We start from the raw sequence: 22184 nt of genomic DNA, 5'->3' as shown, positions 1-22184 counted from the left end.
GGCCATCTCCTGCATGGTGTCACTGCACGTGGTAACCCGCATTCCTCATCTCATTGTAGGAGGAGTTTAAAATTACTGATGTCTTGCTGAGACAAGAGGCGGGACTTGAAAAGAAGTCGTAGCAACACTTCAATCCCTATCTTCTTGTACGGTATTTCTTATCTTTCGTCCACCACATATATCTTTCAGTAAACTATACATTTCCATAACATTATTTGTTTCTTTGTTTTGCTTCAATCTAGTCAATTTTCTTACATTTTTAAACCACCAACAATCTTAGATTACATCCAAATGTATAAGTAAAGCTATACATCAAAATATTTGTGGGGATTAGTGAATTTTCGCAAGACTCAGCTAAAATCCTCCATTCACGATCTCTGACTTATGAGTAAGTAGGCTTCTTTTTTTCCTCTTTTATCAATGCTGTCAATTTATTTTGATAAATTATCACATATTTTATCTTCTTTATGTATTAAGTGATTTTTATTTATTATTATTATATGTATATATTTTTTTTAGATTTCAATAAAGTAATTTTAATTGGTTTTCTAACAAAGATCGTATAAGAATTCAAAGCTTGCTTAAAATTCTAATTTCGTATAAATCAATTTTAATTACGTAAAATAGAAGAAAAGAGTAAAATAAATACTCGAAATAAATGTTATAAAATATAATTTATATAGGAAAAACTACAGCTAATATCTTACGGTATAAAAAAATATATTTTAATATACAAAAATAATTTTTTAAAAAAAAACCTAAATTATTTAAAGTTTATAATACAATTTCGTTAAAAGTTTAATTTAAAAAAAATGATAATAAGCAAAGCAAATTCCTTAATAAGCAAAGCACTGTGCATCTTACACAAAACTTCTTCAGTTATATTGAGGAAGCAATAGTTTCTCTCGTATGGCTATCAGTTTAGTACGACAGGATTGATAATAGATGTTCCTTCATGAGGAAAGTCTCTTGTGCATTACAGTCTTCGTAAACGCGCTTCAGTCAATAACCGCTGCTTGTCTATCCACAATAATGCCTCAAGACGTGTGGCAAGTGAAACAATAGGCGTTAATAGCACATGGATGTAGCGTGACTAAAGTTGCAGTTAAAGGAATAGTTGAACCGTTTATCAAGTGTGCGTTCGTGACGAATTGTTCGCACCTTGCGACATTCTTTAGATCTTTGTTACAAATCGAAGTTGGCATGATTATTTTATTTACGTCTGTCTCTTAATTCTTCATTTACAAATATTGTCAAGTCCGAAGTTTTGTTAACACATGCCATATTGTTCGTTCTGAAGTATCCTGACTCGTGTCGTGTAGGGTTTATTAAAAAAATATTTTACCCGAATAAATTCAAAAACATTATAAATTTTAATTTTAATTATTGTATTTTAAGATATTAATAGAATAAATATTTAATGAGTTTAATTCTTGTCTAAATTAGATAGAGGAAAACTTTTTTTAATACAATTAAAAATGTATCATATTTAATTATGAATTGATTAAAGATTCCTATTAAATAATCTTAATGACAAATTAGAAAAATTATTAATAATCAAATTGATTCTAATTAGGAATGTGTATAAACCTGTAGATTTTATGACGATTATCATCATCATTAAGCATCAAATTGTCACTTATTAATTATTAAATGTATAAAATGAATAAACGTCTCTTATTATTTAATTTTATGTGCATTTGTAATTAGTTTGTTGAATTTTAATTTAAAATATTAATCAGAACTGTATGATCTTTAAAGAGGTTAAAAGAGTTTCTATATAATCAATAGTTGAGAATTAGTGCTATATCGTAGCTGTAAATATAATGTGATAGACAAATTATAAGAGGGGTGTATGATTGTAAATTTGAAGTTTTTTTCCTTCCGACAAGAGAAGTTCGGTGTTCTTCGAATTGCGTGTAGGGGCGTGTGTTGAAATCAACTAGTGATAAATCGCCTAGGCTTCATTGATCTGACAACGACAGAAAAGGTCTACGTGATTGTCTTATTAATCATGCCTACGATTTCTTTACTCTTTAATCATACAAGTCGTGCAACACACATGGAATTGTTTGGTTGTGGGAACCCCTAGGTAATGGAGCTGTCGTTATACAGATAGTATGCAATACCTGAAGGGTAAAAATCAAGAAATGGCATTCTTTGATATCTGGCAATTGCTCTAAATGGACTATTCTCATTTTCCAATCTGGGTTAATGCTCAATCTTTCTCTCTTATCTCAAGAAAAAGTTTAATAGACAATAGTCTGGTGGGTCCTATTTAGTTTAAGGAAAAAAAAAAAAAAAAACTTAGACTTAAATAGTGCATATAATGCTAATTACTTCAGTTTAAATATCATTAAATCTTAATAATATAGGTAAACATAAAGAAACAATACGTAAAATTCGATATAGTTGTATAATCGATAAAGTAGGAGGAGAAGGATTGTTTATTTTGTGTAGGAAGTTAGTTATTTTACTAAATATGGCTTCCCAAGTAGACTTTATTTTAGTCTTCAAGGTCTTGATAGGAAAAATTCTTATCCTTTTTTTTCCTCTTTCTTTTTTTGAAATGTTGTTTATGAGGGAATCCAACAATATGAAATGTGAAATGTTTTAGATAAATGGTACAAGAGTCATCAACCTGCGGCCTTGGGATGTTTTCGATGGCTCTTGGCTCTTCTCAGAAAATAAAGTTCTTGAATAATAACTTTTGCTCAAAACAATATGACATAGAAATGCTGTATTTTAATATCAAAATAGCCCAGGGAATTCTTGTCTCTCTCTCTCTCTCTCTCTCTCTCTCTATTTCTGAAGTCCTCTTGTTGAAGTAGGCCTACTCTATAGATATTGAAATGTAGCCCACCCGTGGTTAAAGGTTGAGGAACGTCAGAGTAATATAAAATGCTTTAAAATAATAGTAAAACATCTTATAAAATGTTAATTTTAAAGAGTCGAAATATTAGATTTTCAAATTTTATGCACTTAATCTCATCATAATGTGAATAAAATTATTCTATAAATTACACAGTCTTATTAAAATGTATATGCAATTTTTTATATAATGAATGATTTGTATTGAAATCTTCAAAATTTGTTAATTTATATAAGAAATATTTTCTTGTAAATTTTTGAGTATTTAGTCTACGTCACAGTATTGAATTCAGCATGCAATTTAAATTGTATTATATTTTTCTTTTACAGGAATCCAACAAGTTTTCTTACAATATGGTGGCGACAAATAGGAAACTAATTCGGGTTTTTGAATCTGGTGTCATCCTTGTGCACGATATTCAATTAATCCCCACTTAGTAAAGGGGATCATCATCTACCTGTTTCAACAATCAACGATGGATTATTTTTATACTGATAGTCAGAATATCGATTCCGGTGAGATAGATGCTGATGGTGTCTATTCTTCCAAATTGTTCTCCGATTTCTCTTCTTGCGGGGCTTCCTATAATCCTAAATCGGACATGTCCAGTTATGTCAGCGGAAGGACATCGCCGGGACACGATCTGGGATACCACACTCTTCTTACTCGACCTAGTGTTTCTTCGACGCCTATCCACACACCAACTATACCAAGAAGACCTTTCGAAATCTCTTCTGGAAGTACGTGGGATGTAACCTCATCTAGTAGAGATTCCCCGTATCCTCAACCACAGGACAGAATACAGATGCCTAATTGTTCTCAGCTCGCTCCTACTACAGGAAAAATACCAGCGGCTCAATTTAAAGGAAAAAAATCGCCGCGATCATCTCCCTTTGATCGGCTTCCGGACGATCTGATCTTAAAGATTTTCTCCTACCTCAGTAGTAATCACCATTGTGTATGTGCCCGTGTATGTCGAAGGTGGTATTTTTTAGCATGGGAACCTCAATTATGGACGAATATTTCTTTAAATAGCGATAAAATACATGTAGATCGCGGACTGAAAACATTGTTTCGTTTGCTATGCAGAGATTCTCCCACTGTTTGTCTAACTGTAGAGAAGATCACACTTAACGGTTGTTCCAGGCTTACTGATACAGGAATATCTATTATTGCTCGAAGATGTCCCGAACTTAGATGCTTGGAAATTCGAGGATGTGGGAATATAACCAATGCTGGCATAAGTGAATTGGTATCAAAATGCCATAATTTAGAAAAATTGGATATTACAGGTAAGATCACGACGAATGCTCTTATTGAATTTAAAGACGATTTTTAAAAGATACATTCTAAATACTGATTATATAAATTAAGTTAGCATTTATTCTAAAGTGGTAGAAGGTTGCGCCTATAATGATTCTCGTATGTATAAATCGTGTAAGTTATTACTATATTTATTTGAATTTTATGTGTTTTGCGTTCCTAACGTAACGCTATTCATTGAGAAGGTTTTTAGCTTGACAGATCATTTTCCACTTTGCCTACTCGAAGAGTGATGCATGAGCGATGACTGATCATTTCTCATCGTTCCGGAGAGGAAGTAAAATCGCTTTTGGCTATAAAAGTTATTTAATGATTACTTAGACAAAACTCGGTTAATTTACATTTATTCTAGCCCTGAGATTATTTTCATTTATCGTACAATTTAAATGATTTGACCCAAAGTAAAGCGTGTATAACGAGCAAAGCCATAAAGATTTCTTCGTTCGAGTGTAAGATTGCTAGTTACATCACATCTGTTCTGCATTTAATACTTTATAATACTCTACAGAAATTTTAACATAGACACAGGGAAAAAACGTGGGATAAAGGAGTTTATATTTACGAGAAATATAATGATTTATCGTGTTTTTGTTCTTAAATTTTAATTAAGTTTGTTATTAGAATTTGCTTAGAAACTGTATTATTTCTCTTTCTCATAGAACAGGCATGGTTAATAGACTTATAAATTTTTATAAGTATAAAAAGAAAAGAACTGTTTTTAATTTTTTGGCAAAAACTCATAAATAAATAATGTTTCAGTATAAGATAACGTGCGAGACTTTTTAATGGGCGTTATATTAATACATTTATGCAAAGATTTTCAGTTGCTTATCTTTTCTTAAACAAATCAGTCCCAAAATTTCACTGGAAACAGGTTCTGGACTCTTTCTTTTTCTGTCGAGATTTGATAGAAAGCAGCTCATCTTAATGCGTTCTAAACAGGTGTTAAAATACCGAGAACAATAAACAACGGGAACGATACAAGTTGCATAGTAATTTCAGTTCGACTGGCTATATACAGTCTTGGAAGGTGTTTGACCCGGTGATTGTCGAGAGCACGTGTCTATATGGGGGTGAGATCAAAAGGTCCTGGGACTCAGACCCACCTCCTCACCCTAGCGCTGGTTGTTAAGACGGAATGCCGAAGGAGGCACGGCCAGCGTAGAAATGTAATAATATGGAAGGTTGCTAACAACTTGAAAAATAGCGTTTATGTTTGCCGAAAGCGAGCAAGGCACTCCTTCGCATAACAAAGTTCACATTGCCCTTATGTCACGTTCGATGGTGATATGAGTCCAGAAATTGCTGAATGTCAGTTAGTAGACAACAGAGTATTATTGAGACCACTTGTAGGTACGTTGATTCTTCGTTGTTGGCCTAATCTTTTTCCAACAAACACATGACGTGTTCTTTTTAGAATAATCTTCGTGTTTTGAAAAAAATCATTTATGCCTCCATAAGGAATATAATAATCATCCGCCTTTATGGTATAATAATCATCAGCCATGTGTTTTTCAAATCCACTTTGCAAATCATTTCACATTCTACTTAAATGATGCCATTGACTTCTGAAATTTGAATTATTCCTCTTGAAAATGAACGATATAAATACATTTACGTTAAATTTTAATCATTTAATTATTTAAATTAAACTTAAAACGGATTTAGATGACTTAAAGTGATCAAATTCTAATTATTTATAAAGAATTTAAAACAACTCCTTTTTGTATAAGTGAAATATTAATTGATTAAAGCAACTTTTGCTAAACATTTTCACTTTCCAAAATTGAAATATTTGTAGCGTTAATGTTAATTAGTTTATTGTACAAAAACATTTAAGCATAATATTATGTACAGAATTACCTTCCCTTGTTATATACTTTAACTTAAGCTTCTAATCTGAAATTCTCTACTTTTCTTTCTACTCTAATGATAGTCTGTGTTATCTTAAGCAATTCAAAATGCATTTCTGGCTATCCTTGTTCTAGTTTTAACGCATAAAATTTTCTCAATTTCTCTAATTTTATGCACAATTTCTCCGAAAGAATGTGCAAAGATAAACCTGCAAAGATTTCTTCGTGAGACGGAGTCAGTTAAGGTAGTAGTATCGTAAGCATGTAGCTTACTGAAACTGCACGTTAGTGGGAAAGTCGGGTATAACTACTGTACTATTAATGTAATGTAGACCAGTCCACTACGTTAGCTGTTGTGGGTCACTGCACTCGCACGTGAAGTCACCCGTCCGGTCAACTGGGACGCTTATTGTCGTCCATAAGATGATACGTGAAAACGTGTTTATAGACAACGATGACAATTTTATTATATTATTAATCATTACTAAAGTTTGATTAATACCTAAAAGTAATATTTGAAAGATTTTCAGTATCTTTACTCATTTAATCAAGCATTGTTATATAAATTTTATATTAACAATAAAATATTTATAATCATATGAACAGCATCTTTGTAGTTTTGATAAGCTTTGTTACTGTGCAAGTCCATTGATTAAAATGTTTTATTAGTCTTATTCCTATATTTTTAAACATGCTTTTAGCAAGAAAATAATAAATTTATTCAATTTTTCCTCTCCAGGTGAGTTATAAATTAGTGCAGGATATTAAAGATTATTTTTGTAACTAAACAAGTTTATAAATCGGGATCTTTCTGTAGTTTTATAAAGCAATTTATAAACATATCAACAGGATTTTTATGTTGTAGATTACTTTTATAACTAATGCATTTCAAACAATTAATATTTTATAGTATAATTAATCTATCCGGAAAAAATAAAGTGCATTTCGTGTTGTAACTAATGTATTTCGGTAGAGATTTCATTTTCATAATTAATCTATTTGAAAACAAATTACATTTTATGACTAGTCTATTTCGAAAGAGACTAGATTTCATTTAATAGCCTAATTAATCAGTTTCAAAACAAACTACCTGTAAAATTCATTTTATAACAACCGTGCTCTTGCGAAACAAATTACATTCTTATAATTTATTACAAAATAAAACTACATTTCATTTCATAGTCTCTCCATTTAACTGTTTCTAAAATTAAAGTAAACTTTAGTTTGTTTACTTTTGTAAACAGTTAAATTCGAGATGGTTTGAAAATTATATTAAGAATTGTAAATATAGAAAGGTTTTAATATAGAGTTGAATGACCTCTAATGGTAGAATCTTCGATGGTCCCCTTTTATCCGTCGAATAGTCTTCACAAACAGAATAATTATGTCCATTGAAATGACACAGAGTGAGGTGAGTCTGTTCTCCTAATTTGGGATAGACGATTTGTCCTGCATATTGAACAGCTGGTCAGGGTGTGGACTCGCTTGTCACTGGACCCGGTCTGACTAGATTTCGGGCACGTGATGGAGTTGCAGGATGGGAAGTGTCAGATCTTGTTTGTACGTCCTCCATTAGCGCTAGGGATAGATACGTCACGTTTCTGTGATTAGTAAAGGAGTCTCGAACAATACTGGAGCACAGGTACGCTCATTATAATGTCTACTTGCCCAGGAACAAAATTCCTTTCTTGTAGATATCGTAGTAAGATTTATTTCTTTGCTAGTTTTTATGTCAATAATAATATCGAAAAAGAACAAATAGATTGTTATCGTTATTTTAATAGCAATGCGTTCATTATTTACTTTTTTCTTGAAAACCGTATTACCTGTCAGACTCTGCATATATCTTCAATAATTGACAGAATCCGGAAATTTCATTTACATATTTAAAAAAATACAACTTGAAATTATTCAAATAAAACATATAAAAATGTATTTTTCTAATGTCATTTAATACGATAATTCGTTGATAATTAAAGAATCTTTTTAAATTTGCAGAATTATTTACTTCTAAAAGGTTGAAAATAAAAAATAAACATTATTTATTCCACTGTATTTAATTAACGGAAAAGATTAAACATTTCTAACAAAAACTTGACAGCTAAGAAATTTTTTTAAATTATAAAATAAAGCGAACGAAAGAGGAATATTAAGTTGCAAACAAAATCAAAAAATTAAATAAAGTTATCTATTTTTACTATTACTAATTATAGAAATTCTTTGCATTGTTATTTCAGACAAATGATTAACAACATTAACTGATATTTTATAGTTACCATTTTCAGTATATTCTTTCTTGAATCTTTGTTCCTTTATGCTCAATAGTTGAACAAAGTTCGGGTTCAAAGTCACAATGGATGATGACCTGTGTCCGTAAAGGATTTCATTTCATTCACTCTAAATAAAGTACTGTCTGGCTTCCTCTTAATGAGTTAGGTGGTCGGCAGACCGAAATGTACCGAGCGCTATCTGTTTCTACTTCAAAAAAGGACCACATATAAAATTCCAACCACCATTCTGTTTTAAATGAAGAGAAAATTTAGTGTTAAAGTGTATATTAACAATGATTTTATATTGTATTCTCCGTATAGAATATTACATAAATTCTAAATAGTTTTAAAGCATATTTTGTGGCAATCAACATCAATTTTTCGAGTTGTAATGTTTAAAAGTTATCAATAAGGGCTACCAAAATTTTGCTTTGCTTACCATATAAAAATATTCTAAGGAAAAATCCAATTTTACTACTTTTATTTTTGATTGCTTTTTTGAAAAATCTAATTAACAATTTTCGTCATATAAACTCATATTAAATTACGGTCATTGTTCTGTTTCTAAAACGTTTTTCAAACTATTGTCTTTCCATTAGCTAATTTATATTAGAATTATATTATTTTACACTTGACCGTACATTGTTGTAACCGTATAAGCATCGATGAATATCTTGATAGAAATTATTAATTTGCCATTTAATTTAATGTGTTTATTCGTAGACTCGTGCAATTAAATATCTATATCTTTATTATGCGTGATTTATTATTATTTTTCTCTGTAAATAGTATCTAGAGATTTATTTTACAGAACTTTGGAATAACATGGAATCTTTTAATTACCCAGATAGCGATTATAGGAAGAAATTTTGTTAATTTAAAATTTAATGGATATAAGTTGAAAGATTTACACATTAAAAATAAATATAAATCTACGTATAAATATCGATATAAACGTCTGTTGTAAGACATTTAAATCAGATGTGCTTATACAGGATTCGTATTATTATTATTAATAATTAAATTTTGATATAATTTATAAAAAGCTTTAAAAACTTAAAACTATAAAGAATATAAAATGTGGTTATTTTAACAACCTGTTCGACATTTAATCATACTTTTATTAGGAAATATGCTGTTTACATTATGTTTTAAAGTAATTTCCCTCTTTAAAAAGGTAGGCTACAAATAAAATACCGTATCAAGCATTTCATAACAGAATTAAGAGTATTAAAGTAAACTTTTATATCGTTCGAGTTTATAATTAAAGTTATAGAATATATTATTTGTATTAGTTAATTATTTTTTAGTCTATTGTAAAAAAATATAACTAAGAAGTTATTTGTAAAATTAAGATTTCATTATTAAGACTAAGTGGGGTTTGGAAATAGAGCAAATGATCATTTCCTGTATATGAGTCTTTATCCCTAATTTTGAAACGACTTCTTATTTCGAAACGTTGCATTAATAGTAATTATTTGAGTTTAACTTACAGCTTGAAAATTACTATATATTTATCCCTGGCGGGTATGAAATTCAAGAAAAAGCGTCTGAGTTATTTGGAAGTATAAAAGAAACAACATTAGCTATGGGGTATCGAAAGGAACAGTAATTTATTGTCATCAACCAACCTCGCCCCAGTCATAAAGACAAATGCATACGGACCATTTGTTAGACGAGAATAGGAGAAAGAGGAGTCTTCTTGTCCATCCTAACGACATTTTCGTGTCTCTTGGATGTCCCATCATCTGTCAGTTTGACAACAGGTTCCTATTCTCCGCCTTCTCTTAGACAACGATGTCATCATATGCAAGTCAATTGCTATTTCCCGTGTTCAGTTTAATTTAGAATGACAGGTGGCTATAGATGCTTAATAGTAGAACAGTAAATGAAGTTCAACGATAAATAAAGCCCTTTTCCCTATCATCCAGGCATTAGTAATTAGCTTAATAGTTACCATAGTACAAAAATAACATTTAAAAAATTTTTGAAGAATTTCTAAAACCATTACAGTTAATAGAATTATTTTAGATTTTACTAAAATTATAACTAGCAAATAAATTATTAAACCGTATTTAAAATCGTTAATTATTATCAGAGTTTTAAAATTCGTACTTAATTTCTCGCATGTTAATTTTCTTAATATTAAATATGGAATAATTTAGAACTTTTTCTTTATTCTATTCGTAATTTTTATCAAAATGAATAAAAATTTATCATTTTTCTAATATCTAAACAACAGATCTTGAAGTGTTGCATAATTCATAAATTCCGAAAATCTCCTATAGCTCTTATTAACTAGAAAGTTGAATTTTCTAAGTACTGCAGTTTGTTTAATGAAAAGGACTGTGTTGTTAAGATTTTTTTTGTTCTGTTTACTTTTAATTTATATTAATTTCTAATTAAAAAAAAGACTATATACAAAGCTAAAGTTTTATTATTGTACGCAGTTAAATATATTTTTGTAGAAAATGTGCTTTAGAATTTTAATAATCGGACTTACATCCACTCAGGTAGAAGGGAATAATATTCTTTCATACGAATAAACATAACAGTTAATCATTTTAATTGCAAGATCAACTTACAAACAAGTATTAAAATACTTATCAGTAAAACATATTATTTGCCTTACTTAAACTTGAAATTTTTGTCTTAAAATTATAAACTATTTATTAATTTTAAATAAATATTCATTTAATTATATAAATAGTGTACATATAGGCCTACACACACACACACCTAGTTTAAACATGCACGAATATAAATTGAAAATATTTCCTAATGAAGTACTTACAGTATCTTGTATAAAAATTAAGATGAAAAAAATCATTCTGTATACTTAAATTATCCTTACTCAAGATAAAAAAACACATGATGTTTTTATTCTATGATAGATAGGCATATTCTGTATACTAAATTACTCGTATTTTGTTAGGTTTATAGTATTGTAAAACTAGTTCTGTACTCTTTTTTTCTTTTCTTAACTCTCTGCTCTATGGGAACCAGATAGGGCCTATGTTCGCCATACATAGGCCCTCTCTGGGGTCGGAGAGACGGGGTCGACATATATGGAACAGATCACCCATAAAGAATTCATGAGAAATTCACTCTTCTGAATTCTGCTCCGTGGGACCCAGGATCCAGGTCCCATAGAGCAATAGTCTGTTATAAATCCAAATTTTAATTCCCGATCTTAAAAAAGAATACTTACTAGTATATAGATGCATTTGTTTAGGATGAAGAACATTTGTGTATTAGAAATATTTATTTTTATATTAATATGAGATAAATTATAAATTTAAAAAGTTAAAATCCTTATTTAAAAGTAATTTTAATGATCAAATTATACATTAAATTGTAATTTTGCCAGAATGGTGCTTTCGAATCTTGCTTTAGAATAACGCTATAATTACTCTACAATTTAAAAAAAAAATATTATTAGTCGTTACAATCTTACTTTTAATCTTATGTATTATGATATTCCATTATGATTGTCACAAGATCCTTTTGAGAACCTCATAATCTCTTATCAAACACTTAACACTCTGAATAGTAGTCTATCTGTACGAAAGCCGACCAGTAATTTATTCCTCTTTTCTTTGTCTACACTTTTCCATTTGATTATTTAATATTGAATTAGAATTTTACGCTGTTTCAGGTAATTTATTTGGGCTATTATTCTACGTTTAGAAGTTAAACTATTATTTTTATATTGTGCTTAAAATATCGATTAAAAACAGGGAAATTTTCAAATAAATCTTTTACTTATAGAATTTGTTTGAAAATTTTCTTAGTTATCCTCGTAATTTAGTTAAGCCAGAATAGTTAGATAAGAAGATAAATATGCTAATTTCTATCGCAAGTTCTCGGAATTGAATTTTGTTTTTCAGTCGTAAATTTTTATAGATACAACTTAATAATCCTATTCGTATTCAATATGAGAAATTTAACTTTTAAATTCTACATTTTATAATGGTATGCAAACTAAAATATTTCCTAATGTAGTAATTCGTATTCGGGGTAGATCTAAATATACTGATGTCTAACTATATAAATCTGTACTATTCATGGAAAATTTGAATGTAAGAATAAACAACAATGAATTTTATTTTTATTTATTTATTTAAAAAATGCAAATTGTATTTTGAAAATGGAGAAAATGCTTTTGACATAAATTAAACTTTTACTCCAGGGAATAGAAGTAATTGTTTTAGTTCTTTAGTTACAAATTCTGTTCTTATTGAATTAAATTGTTGTTCCCATTATTTATATAGTTATATAATCATTGTGTTCGATATTGAATAGCTCATAGACACAATTTTGAAAGCAATTCAATGAATAGAAAGTGAAGTACAATTGCATGCAACTTATTCAAAACAGTGTGACCAGAAACCTATGTACCTTCAGCTCATTACGTTAGATTGCAAAGAATATACTCAAATACTGATTAGATCTTTGCAATTAATATTTATACCTATTCAATGTTTAAATAAATCCAAGTAAAACAAAGTTTAAAAATTGGTTAGTTAAGTTACAATGATTTTCATATTCATAAGCTCACAATACTACCACAGTAATAATTAAATTCCATTTTGCTTGATCGAATATAACTTCTAGGGTTTATATAAAAAATATTATGTAGAATATAATAAATGTTTTAAGTATAACAATTCATTAAAATGGTATATTTGATGTTTTAGTTTTATCAGCAGCTTGAATCTTCAATCTTACAAGTTAGTAGCCTATTAAGATTTTGGAATTAATGTTAAACCATATCTTTATGTAAATATATTTACATAAAAATAAATGACTAATTTAAAAATTTACATACTTAAACAATAAAAAAATATTTCTTATAAAGAGAACAAGACGTAACGTGCAATGAGATGAATATGCAATAAGATCCTTGGTTTACTAGACGCCTGCAACGAGGATCTTTGATTTTAAAAGAACAAAAAGTTTGCAAAAAGAATTAATGTAGTCAGTTGATTCATTTAGAAATTATAACTGTAATAAAATTATTCTACGTGTGTATATTTAAAAGCACTTAAATAATATGCTTACATAAAAACACTTGTTTAAATATGTTTCTTGTTGTAAACTTAATAAAGTATAAAAATATTTTTAAATAAGTGACTAAAAATATGAATTTATTCATTTCTAGAAGAAAATTGAATTATTTATTCAAGTATTTCCCCCAAAATAGTCATTAGAATTAAATTTTTAGAAGATGAAATAGAATAACCAGTCTAAATTTCTCTACTTTTTTTATTGAATATATTTATTTTTCCATCATTAATTTTTATTGATTCAGTGTATATTCTATTGATTTTGCGTGCTGAGTATCGGTATAATAAATTTAATCCATTTGAATTAGATATTTCACCAAATAAGTTATAAATTATCGTGACTAAATTTCATGTCCATTTCGTTAATTGAATATAATAAACAGAAATGTATAGTTTTAATAAACATTTATATTATGAAAAATACTACTTGATTTAATTTTACTTCCAAGCTTCAGTTATATTATGAAATATTTATAAAATTATATTACATTTACAAATTACAAAATCATCAAAATTTAGAAATAGCTTGAAAGAAATAATGCAACATCTTATAAAAAATATGTTTAACATCTATAAAATTTTATATGAAAATTAAGAAAGTTGGAAATAAATCTTCATAGAATAATTATTAAAAATTAATTTGAATTTTTTCTGCAGAAATTGAGATACGTAGCGTAATCATATGGGCAAAATGGGGCAATTGCCTGGGTCCCCCATCAGCATAGGGCCTCAAACCAATCTTTTATAAGAAAATATTTCCCTCAAAAAATTTTCTCGAAGAAAAATGTCTGAAGTCAACACTGTACATGGACCCCCTAATTTAAATTTTCCTGGACCCCATGAAGCTATAACGCGCCACTGTAGAGTTAAAAAATGTTTATCTACATTATATTATATATATTTATATATACGAAATTATATATATTTATATATACGAAACGTTATACATGTTTACTATAGCGTGGATACTTCTATTTTGTAATTAAGGTTCAAAAATTTTTTGGCATATTATTGAAATTCTTTCATGAAAGATAACAACAGTTTACATTTGCATTACTGTGATTAACAGCGCGAGCTACTTCATTAAAAAAATCTACTTATATTTCATTAGTGTAAGCCCTTGGCAATTTCCTCTTTGCAATAAACGGAAGACTTTTCTAACTAATCAAAAATACAAGTAAAAGGTTTTTAGAAGAAGTAAGAAATGACAAATAATCGATAAATCATACAAAAACTTGTTTTCGCTTCTGGTTCAGTTGATTAATCTTCCGCTTTATATTACATCCATTGTTTTTTTCCGACATTCATTTGAATAGAATTACAAATTATTATTATTTTTATTTTAATTAATTTTATTTAATATTTATTGTAACAAAAATATATTTAAGTCATGCTAAAGAAATAAATTATTCTTAAAATTAATAGGAAATTAATGTTATTTTAACAACATAATAATGTTGTATTGAACACGTTTTGCTTTATTCTTTACGTATCAAAATCCACAGGTGAAAACAAATAGATCTATTCATTTTGTAAATTAAGTAAAAGAAAATTGAAATTGTATTCATTTTATATGGTAAATTGATTATTTTTTAAATATATTTTGAATTGTTTTTTCGGTATAATTGTCACCAAATTCACTACTTATTCATGTAATATTCGACTATTACTCTAATTTTCTAATTAAGTGATGTGCTTATCAGGACCTTTTATAAGATAATTGTTGTTTCTCTAAATAAATTTAATTGTTTTTTAATATTTAGAATAATTTTTAAGATAAATTTCTATATTTTTCTATGCAAAAATGAACGCCAAAGAAATATATTTTATAAAATTACTAAGGCACAGTTTTGAATATAAATAAATTTACTCATCCATTTATCACTCAGTATACTTGTTTCTATTGCCTACTTTTTTTATATTAAAGATTTTCATTGCATGCATCTAGTAAACAAGGATCTTATTGCATATTCATCTTGATTATTAAATATTACATCTTGTTCTCTTAATAAGAGATATTTTTCTATTGCTTAAATATGTAAATTTTTAAATTAATATTTCATTTTTATGTAAACATATTTACATAAATGTAGTACTAAGACTTAGAACTAATGTTAAGACGTAAGATTGAAAATTCAAATTAAAAATAAAATAACAATATACTATTTTAATAAGCTGTTGTATTGAAAAACTTAATGTAAAAATAATCATAGTATTGCTTATACTAATTTCAATACATTAGCGATGGAATTTTTGATGTAATATCGAAATATTAGGTGCTTTTCACCTAAAAAAAAACACTTATAATTTAATAGATATAAAAATTTTATTGTGCAATATCTAAAATATTTATTATTTAAGAATTAATTTACAAAAGTCTTTGCTGAATTTATTGCCTTGATTTATTTAAAAATTAGATATTTATCCTAAATTTCACGCTCATTAATATTTATTAAATTCACTAAACGAAAGTACAGTACATTTAATCTGTTTGTACCCTTTTACCTATGATTTTAAATGATCAACTTTATAAAAAGACTGTAATAATGTATTTTACTTTTCAGATAAGAATGTATATTGTATATGCTTTGGTAATAAGTTTATGTCGACTATAAAAGTGCTAATAAGGGCATGCAATACTTAAAATCAAAAGAATTAGAATAAATAAATATAAATTATATTATAATTTAGAACATTAAGATATATTCTAGAGCAGGATTAGGCAATCTTTTCCTAGAAAAGGGTTGTTTTGATGTAAGAATGGGCCGAACATTGGCCGTTATGTAAATTTTACATTCGTAAAAGCAACATAAATATTATAAATAATTAATTTTCAAATCGATCTCTTATGACTTTGGTTAACTAGACATATAGACTTATAAATTTACGTATGTGTACGTATATATAAATTACAATGGTAATGTAAATACTTTTAAGGATCTTGGTAGTATGCGAGCCACACATAAAGTTATGAAGGGCCGCATGGGTCTCAGATTGCCCATTTCTAGAGGACATACCACTAGAAAAAAACGTTTACAGCATCACACCAGTGTTTATAATGAATAAACTATTTAATAATTAAAAAAACAGTATAATCGCCAATTTTCTTACAGAATTGCAGAAAGTTCGACAAGTTAATGATTAATAAATATCATTTTATACTTAATAATAATTACAGAAAAATACTCAAAAATTCAGCATTCTATTGAAATATAGCTATATTTTATTATTAGATTTATGTTTAATAAAATAAATAAATTAAGAATTTAATAAGTAATAGTCTGTTAATTTTTAAACATTATTTAAATTTAAAAAAATCTATTTAATTCCTCATTAAATTTAATTAAACTTAAGAGTGCAGATTAACAAATGTAAATAATTAAATATTAGTGCCTTACTTTCGGCGTAATTTTAAAATATATAATAGTTAATTTTTATTTAGATACTTTACAATTGAATTTATTTTAGTAAAAATTTTATTATTACATTCAATTTCCATTGAATTTCTGAGTAATTAAGTTCGTCTCTGCAACAATTTCATGCCTCAGACATAATTAAACCTTATAATTATGAATATCAATATTATTTTCAAAATATTATTACAGTCAAACCTCACAACATTGATTATATTTTACGTTCCCATCGGTATACAATCAGTTGTTGGGAGGTGGACATTATTGGAAATTTAACTATATTATATGTATTTTAAATTTAGAAATTTCCAGGTTTTAATAATAATTAATTTCTTTAATACATTCGAAATGATTTGAATATAAATTATAATATTTTTGAAAGATAAATTTTGTTGTAGTTTAGCTTAAAGACACTTGTTCTAATCAACAAGAGTTAAAATTAACTTTAAAGTCTTTTAAATTAATCTAAATTTATGTTTTAAACCATTTATTCGGTTTTGAAAACATTTTTTATATAAAATATCTAAATTAAATTGTCGTTTTAAAGAGTAATTTTAATTGTTCTGAATAGACCTTAACTTTAAATAATTTTAAATTACGAGAATTCTAAAAAAAGAGCGTTTGGTCATTTAATTCATCAAGAATCTCATCAATAGCTGTCGTTTCACCTGACATCACGAAAAAGAACAAGCGACATTGAAAGAACACTGTTGATAAATTAGTTGATAAAATTTCCGGAGAATGTATAAAAAGTGGAAAACGCCCAAGATGCTAAATTGCCAAATCAACATAGACAAGAACGTGACAAGAAGGATTTGGACACGGATGACATTTAATTTTTGAATGTATCTTTATAAAACTACTTTAATCTGCTTTATTAAAGAATAATTTATTCATTTATGCCTAAAACATTCATTTAAAATTTGATAAAAGTATTCATTTCGATTCAAGAACTGGTTAAAAAAAATGTACTGTACAGCGCACTTCAAGTAATGCTTCAATAGCGACATTATCCAAACTGGTTCATTGAGAAGGTCTTTCTTAAAGATTTTATCATCCAAGCTTTTTTTTCGAAAGTGGAGAATTTTCGATAGCTTTAAGTTATGATTGGAGAATCCAAGATCTAATCCTGGGATCATTGTTCGTGGGTTTTTCGGTAGAATCTTGAGTTTTTATAGTGTAAAGTTGATTTGTAGCCGATTAGCTATATTCTACACTACGCATAATACTCTATAAATAAATCGACTAATATTTTTTATGTTATATCTATAGAATATTCCTTTCACATCATGATCTATTAGTCTAATACACAATTTATGATCAGAGTTCCAATGAAATGAAGCTGAAATTAAACAGTTGATCTTAAATTTCATAATAATAATAGTTTCGTTCGAAAAATCTTTGAAATATTTAGTTGGCTGAATGGCTTTTAAAATTAGTAATTCACTAAATTAAACATTAATATAGGTCCATTGTCTCTATCATATGTAAATTCATTGAAAATAGTTTTCGTTTAGAGGTGTTTTAATTAAGAAAATATAAGTTTAGCTTATTGTTGTTGTGTATCATTGTGTTGTGTATCATACAAAACAATCAATGTGTACCAAATATCATGAAAATAACATATGCTAGCCAGTACGAATTAATACAATATATCATTATTAAATGTATTTCTTAGTACAGAATTTGGGATTGTAACAGAAAAAAAAACACTACATATTTCACTTTTGATCTATTCATTTAAATTTTCCTTATTCAGTTTTTTAAAGTATGCATAAATCTATAATATTATTTGCAGAATATAACACCAAATACAGATAATAAATTAATTCATTTTATATCATATCATATGATAGTCCAATATGAATTTAGACAAGTATAGTTCACGTTTGCTTCGGATTGAAGTTAGACTGATAAACATAGACTTATAATGTACCCCGATAGAGTATTATATTCTTCTTTAAAGAATAATAAATAGGAATTACTTGTATTTTGTGACTAGATCTGATGACAGTGTTATATATTCAGATATAGATGTCTCAACTATAAAGAAATTCTATGAACTTCAGTTTATAAAAGTAAAATGACATGTTATTTATCTTTTTATGTCATTTTCTATAGAAATTATTTATTTTATTTTAATGTATACTCTCTATTCGTGCACGACATTATTTCACTTATTTTTTGTTAAAAGGAGTAAGTAATAATTTCAGAAATTATTATTTACTCCTATCATTGTATGAGAAAATCTGAAATTTAATAATACTAATTCTCTTTCGGTAAGTGTATTGCATAGAAGCTAAACAAAAAGTCTTCATTTTCACATCTATCATATCAATCATACACGTATATCTTTATATATTCCATTGAAACACGTCACTACCAGTTAAAAACTATTCTTTTTTTTATTTTTAAAGAAGTTTTTAAAATGGAAATAACAATTTAAACGAAAAACAGAAAGCATTCATTCATTGTTCGTTAAAAATAAAATTTTTATAATTTTCATAAATTGAATTGAAAAATTTATAACATTATTTAAATTACATTGTATAACAATCAAATACATTTTAGGTTCACACTAATATTTATTAAAATTTTTATTTTATAAAAAAATTTAAAGAACATAAAATGAAAGTACTTGCTAGAAATGACTATAATTGAACTAATGATACATCAGAAAAAGTAGTCTATAGAATTTAAACAAAGAAATTGAAAATTTTTGAAAAACAAAATGTGTAATAGTTATCATTAGCGAAGAGAATGAAATCAACTGCAATCAATACGAAAAGTGTAAAATAAAACAAATAACTTCGCCATTGAAACAACGTCTAAAATTGAAATACTTCTACAGAAAAATATCTCTGCTAGTTACAAAATAAAACTATAATTTAACTTATATATATATAATATATATATATATCAAAATACTACAAATTCTACGGTTTAAAATGATAATATTATTAAAATATTTTGTTGATTTTTAAAGTTCTTCCATGTAAAGGAATCTCAATTTCCCAACTCTCGTTAGAACTTATAAAATCTAATTCGAATTAAGTCTACTTATTACAAAATAATGCTCGATCTCTCTCCTAAATCCATCAAAATTATGAATAAAAAATAAATATATAACATTTTTTTATCATTTAATTTATAATACTTAATTTATATTACTTTTATAATACGTTTTTTAAATGAAAAAATATAGCCTATATTTGGATGCCCTTCTGTGTTCGGAGCTCAGACCACAGGATCTTCTAATCCTCTTTTATCTAGATTTAATTTATAATCTATATATTATAAATAAACTTAAACTAAATTGCTTTTAAGTATAAAATTTGATTGAGAAATTAAAATAATTTTAAATAATTTAAATTCTGTACGTAATGGAAAGACACGTATTAACCGATTATGGTATATATATGTTACTACGTTATAATCATACGTTACGTTAAATAGGAAAATAGACATGTTTAATACAAAAAATGATACTTGCTGATTTGAAAATCATTGTTGATTTCGATGATTACCTATTAATTTATTTTTATTTCAGATTTCTTGAAGTTTAACGTCAGACCTTACGTGTCATAAATAATAAATCAGATAAACAAATTTCAGAAATTAAGCTGTAATTAGACATTCTTTGCACGTAATTTCTGACGTCATTATAAAACGAAGCTCTGATGAATATAAACGATAATCTTATATAATATTAATAGCTCACACTATATTTTATTTACATTTTCTTTAAGTCGATACTTTTTCTATACTTTTTCGATACTTTTTCGATCGAAGCTTCTTTAATATATTTATTTTTAAAGTAGAAGTTAAGTATTTAATGTAATTATAATTACATAGGTGTAGGATTATTAAGTTAAATACACATCTACTCCAAATACCTTTTGCATTTTTTTCTTTTGTAGAAGAAAATTTCTTCCTCTGTTTCAAATTTTATGTTTATATTACATTTAAATTCTTTATTTTTTAAATTAAAATTTTATTTTATTGTTAATTTTTTAAAAAATAAAGCTTAAATTCTGTTAAAACTTATTACTTTTTTTGCTTTAAAATCTAAACAAAGTTTTAAATTGAAAAGCACATTGGCATTGAATTATAAGGATATTTTTAGTTTTATATAAATTAATAATGACTGAATTATAACATTTCATTAAAATTTACGAAAAATTGAACAATTCATTGTTTTTTTTTTCTCCGAGAAATACTAATTTTTTTAGTATTAACTAAGGTATTATAGAACGTAATTTTTATTGAAATATTTCAAACACATCGATAGGCCTATCTCAATATCTTAAATTGTAAGATTCTATAGAGGCTAAAGTTTTAATAATTAGTTTTCTTTGTTCAACCAATTTGATATTATCCTGTCTCATTCATCATATTGTTTCTGTTATTTACAATAGAAACATCTGTCACTGTCGACGACGCTTATACGATGTAAATCCTGTAATATTGTTTTCTACTATGATTGATTCTCAGGATACCTATTTTATTTTACTCTTATAGAAGCTACTAGAATTGAAATATAGTCCAATGTATTATATATATACATCTCGTACAAAAGCGTTGACTGACGTAAAAATAAATGTTCTTGGTCTGAAGGTTGACGTTAAAATAAGATTAATCTAATAACTAAGGATGCTAGATTGTGATAAAACTTATATACCCAAGACTTTCGTTTTTGTCATATTGATCTTCCAAAATAAATTCGAGAAATTAGACATAGAAATACCACTATTTGAATAAGGAAATTATAAGTTTCTTTTTAAAAATAAGTACAGCCTTGTTGGCAGTAATGGTGTCTTTTACAGGCTTACAAGTCCATTGTGGGTTCAGCCAGGTCCAAAATGGGGCCTGGGTGGTGGGAACGGAGTCCGGGACAGACCAGATCTGAAAAGTTTCCGGGGAATTGCTCGCTCGGATTTTATTAACTTCCACTCAAATTTCACATATGAAAAATAGCATTTATTTTCATTATTTTTAAAATAATGCTTAAGGCAGTCTCTACAAAATTTAGTCATTGATAATATTGTTTTTATCAATTAAAATAATTCTACGTTAGATAATTTAATTTCAAAAATAAATTGATACTAAAAGTAAAGCGTTGTTTCTGAATTTTTAAAATTCTCTAAACAATGTTTATTTAACAAGTAACCAAGAAAACAAACGAGTGTATAATTAAGTAAAGTTGTTTAAAAAATGATTAAAATTTTTATCATTATTGTTATTGTTTTCCGGTTTCTACTTCTTGTTGATCAGGATATTGAACCGAATCCCTTTATCTGTTCCACTTCATTATTCTTTTTAATATATTCTTACGATTATAAATCTTCTCGCCATTTCGATTTCCCTCATTTCCTTGAATTTTC

The 22184-nt window shown here is 27.0% G+C and overlaps 1 protein-coding gene across 3 annotated transcripts in view; it reads left to right on the top strand.

Annotated features, from left to right (window-relative positions):
• Positions 1-22184, top strand: part of LOC136985740 (F-box/LRR-repeat protein 7-like) — a 39790-nt gene that overhangs the window by 7300 nt on the left and 10306 nt on the right. For all 3 annotated transcript variants that reach the window (XM_067283082.1, XM_067283081.1, XM_067283083.1), the window contains one exon: positions 3202-4164. In XM_067283082.1, coding sequence (XP_067139183.1) covers positions 3348-4164 — 817 coding nt within the window. In that variant the 5' untranslated portion in view covers positions 3202-3347. The remainder of the gene's footprint in view (positions 1-3201; positions 4165-22184) is intronic.

The sequence above is a fragment of the Centruroides vittatus genome, unplaced genomic scaffold (assembly GCF_030686945.1).
Source record: "Centruroides vittatus isolate TY-2023 unplaced genomic scaffold, ASM3068694v2 contig_976, whole genome shotgun sequence".
In the NCBI taxonomy this organism is placed as follows: Eukaryota; Metazoa; Arthropoda; class Arachnida; order Scorpiones; family Buthidae; genus Centruroides; species Centruroides vittatus.
This window is presented reverse-complemented; position numbering and strand designations above follow the sequence as displayed.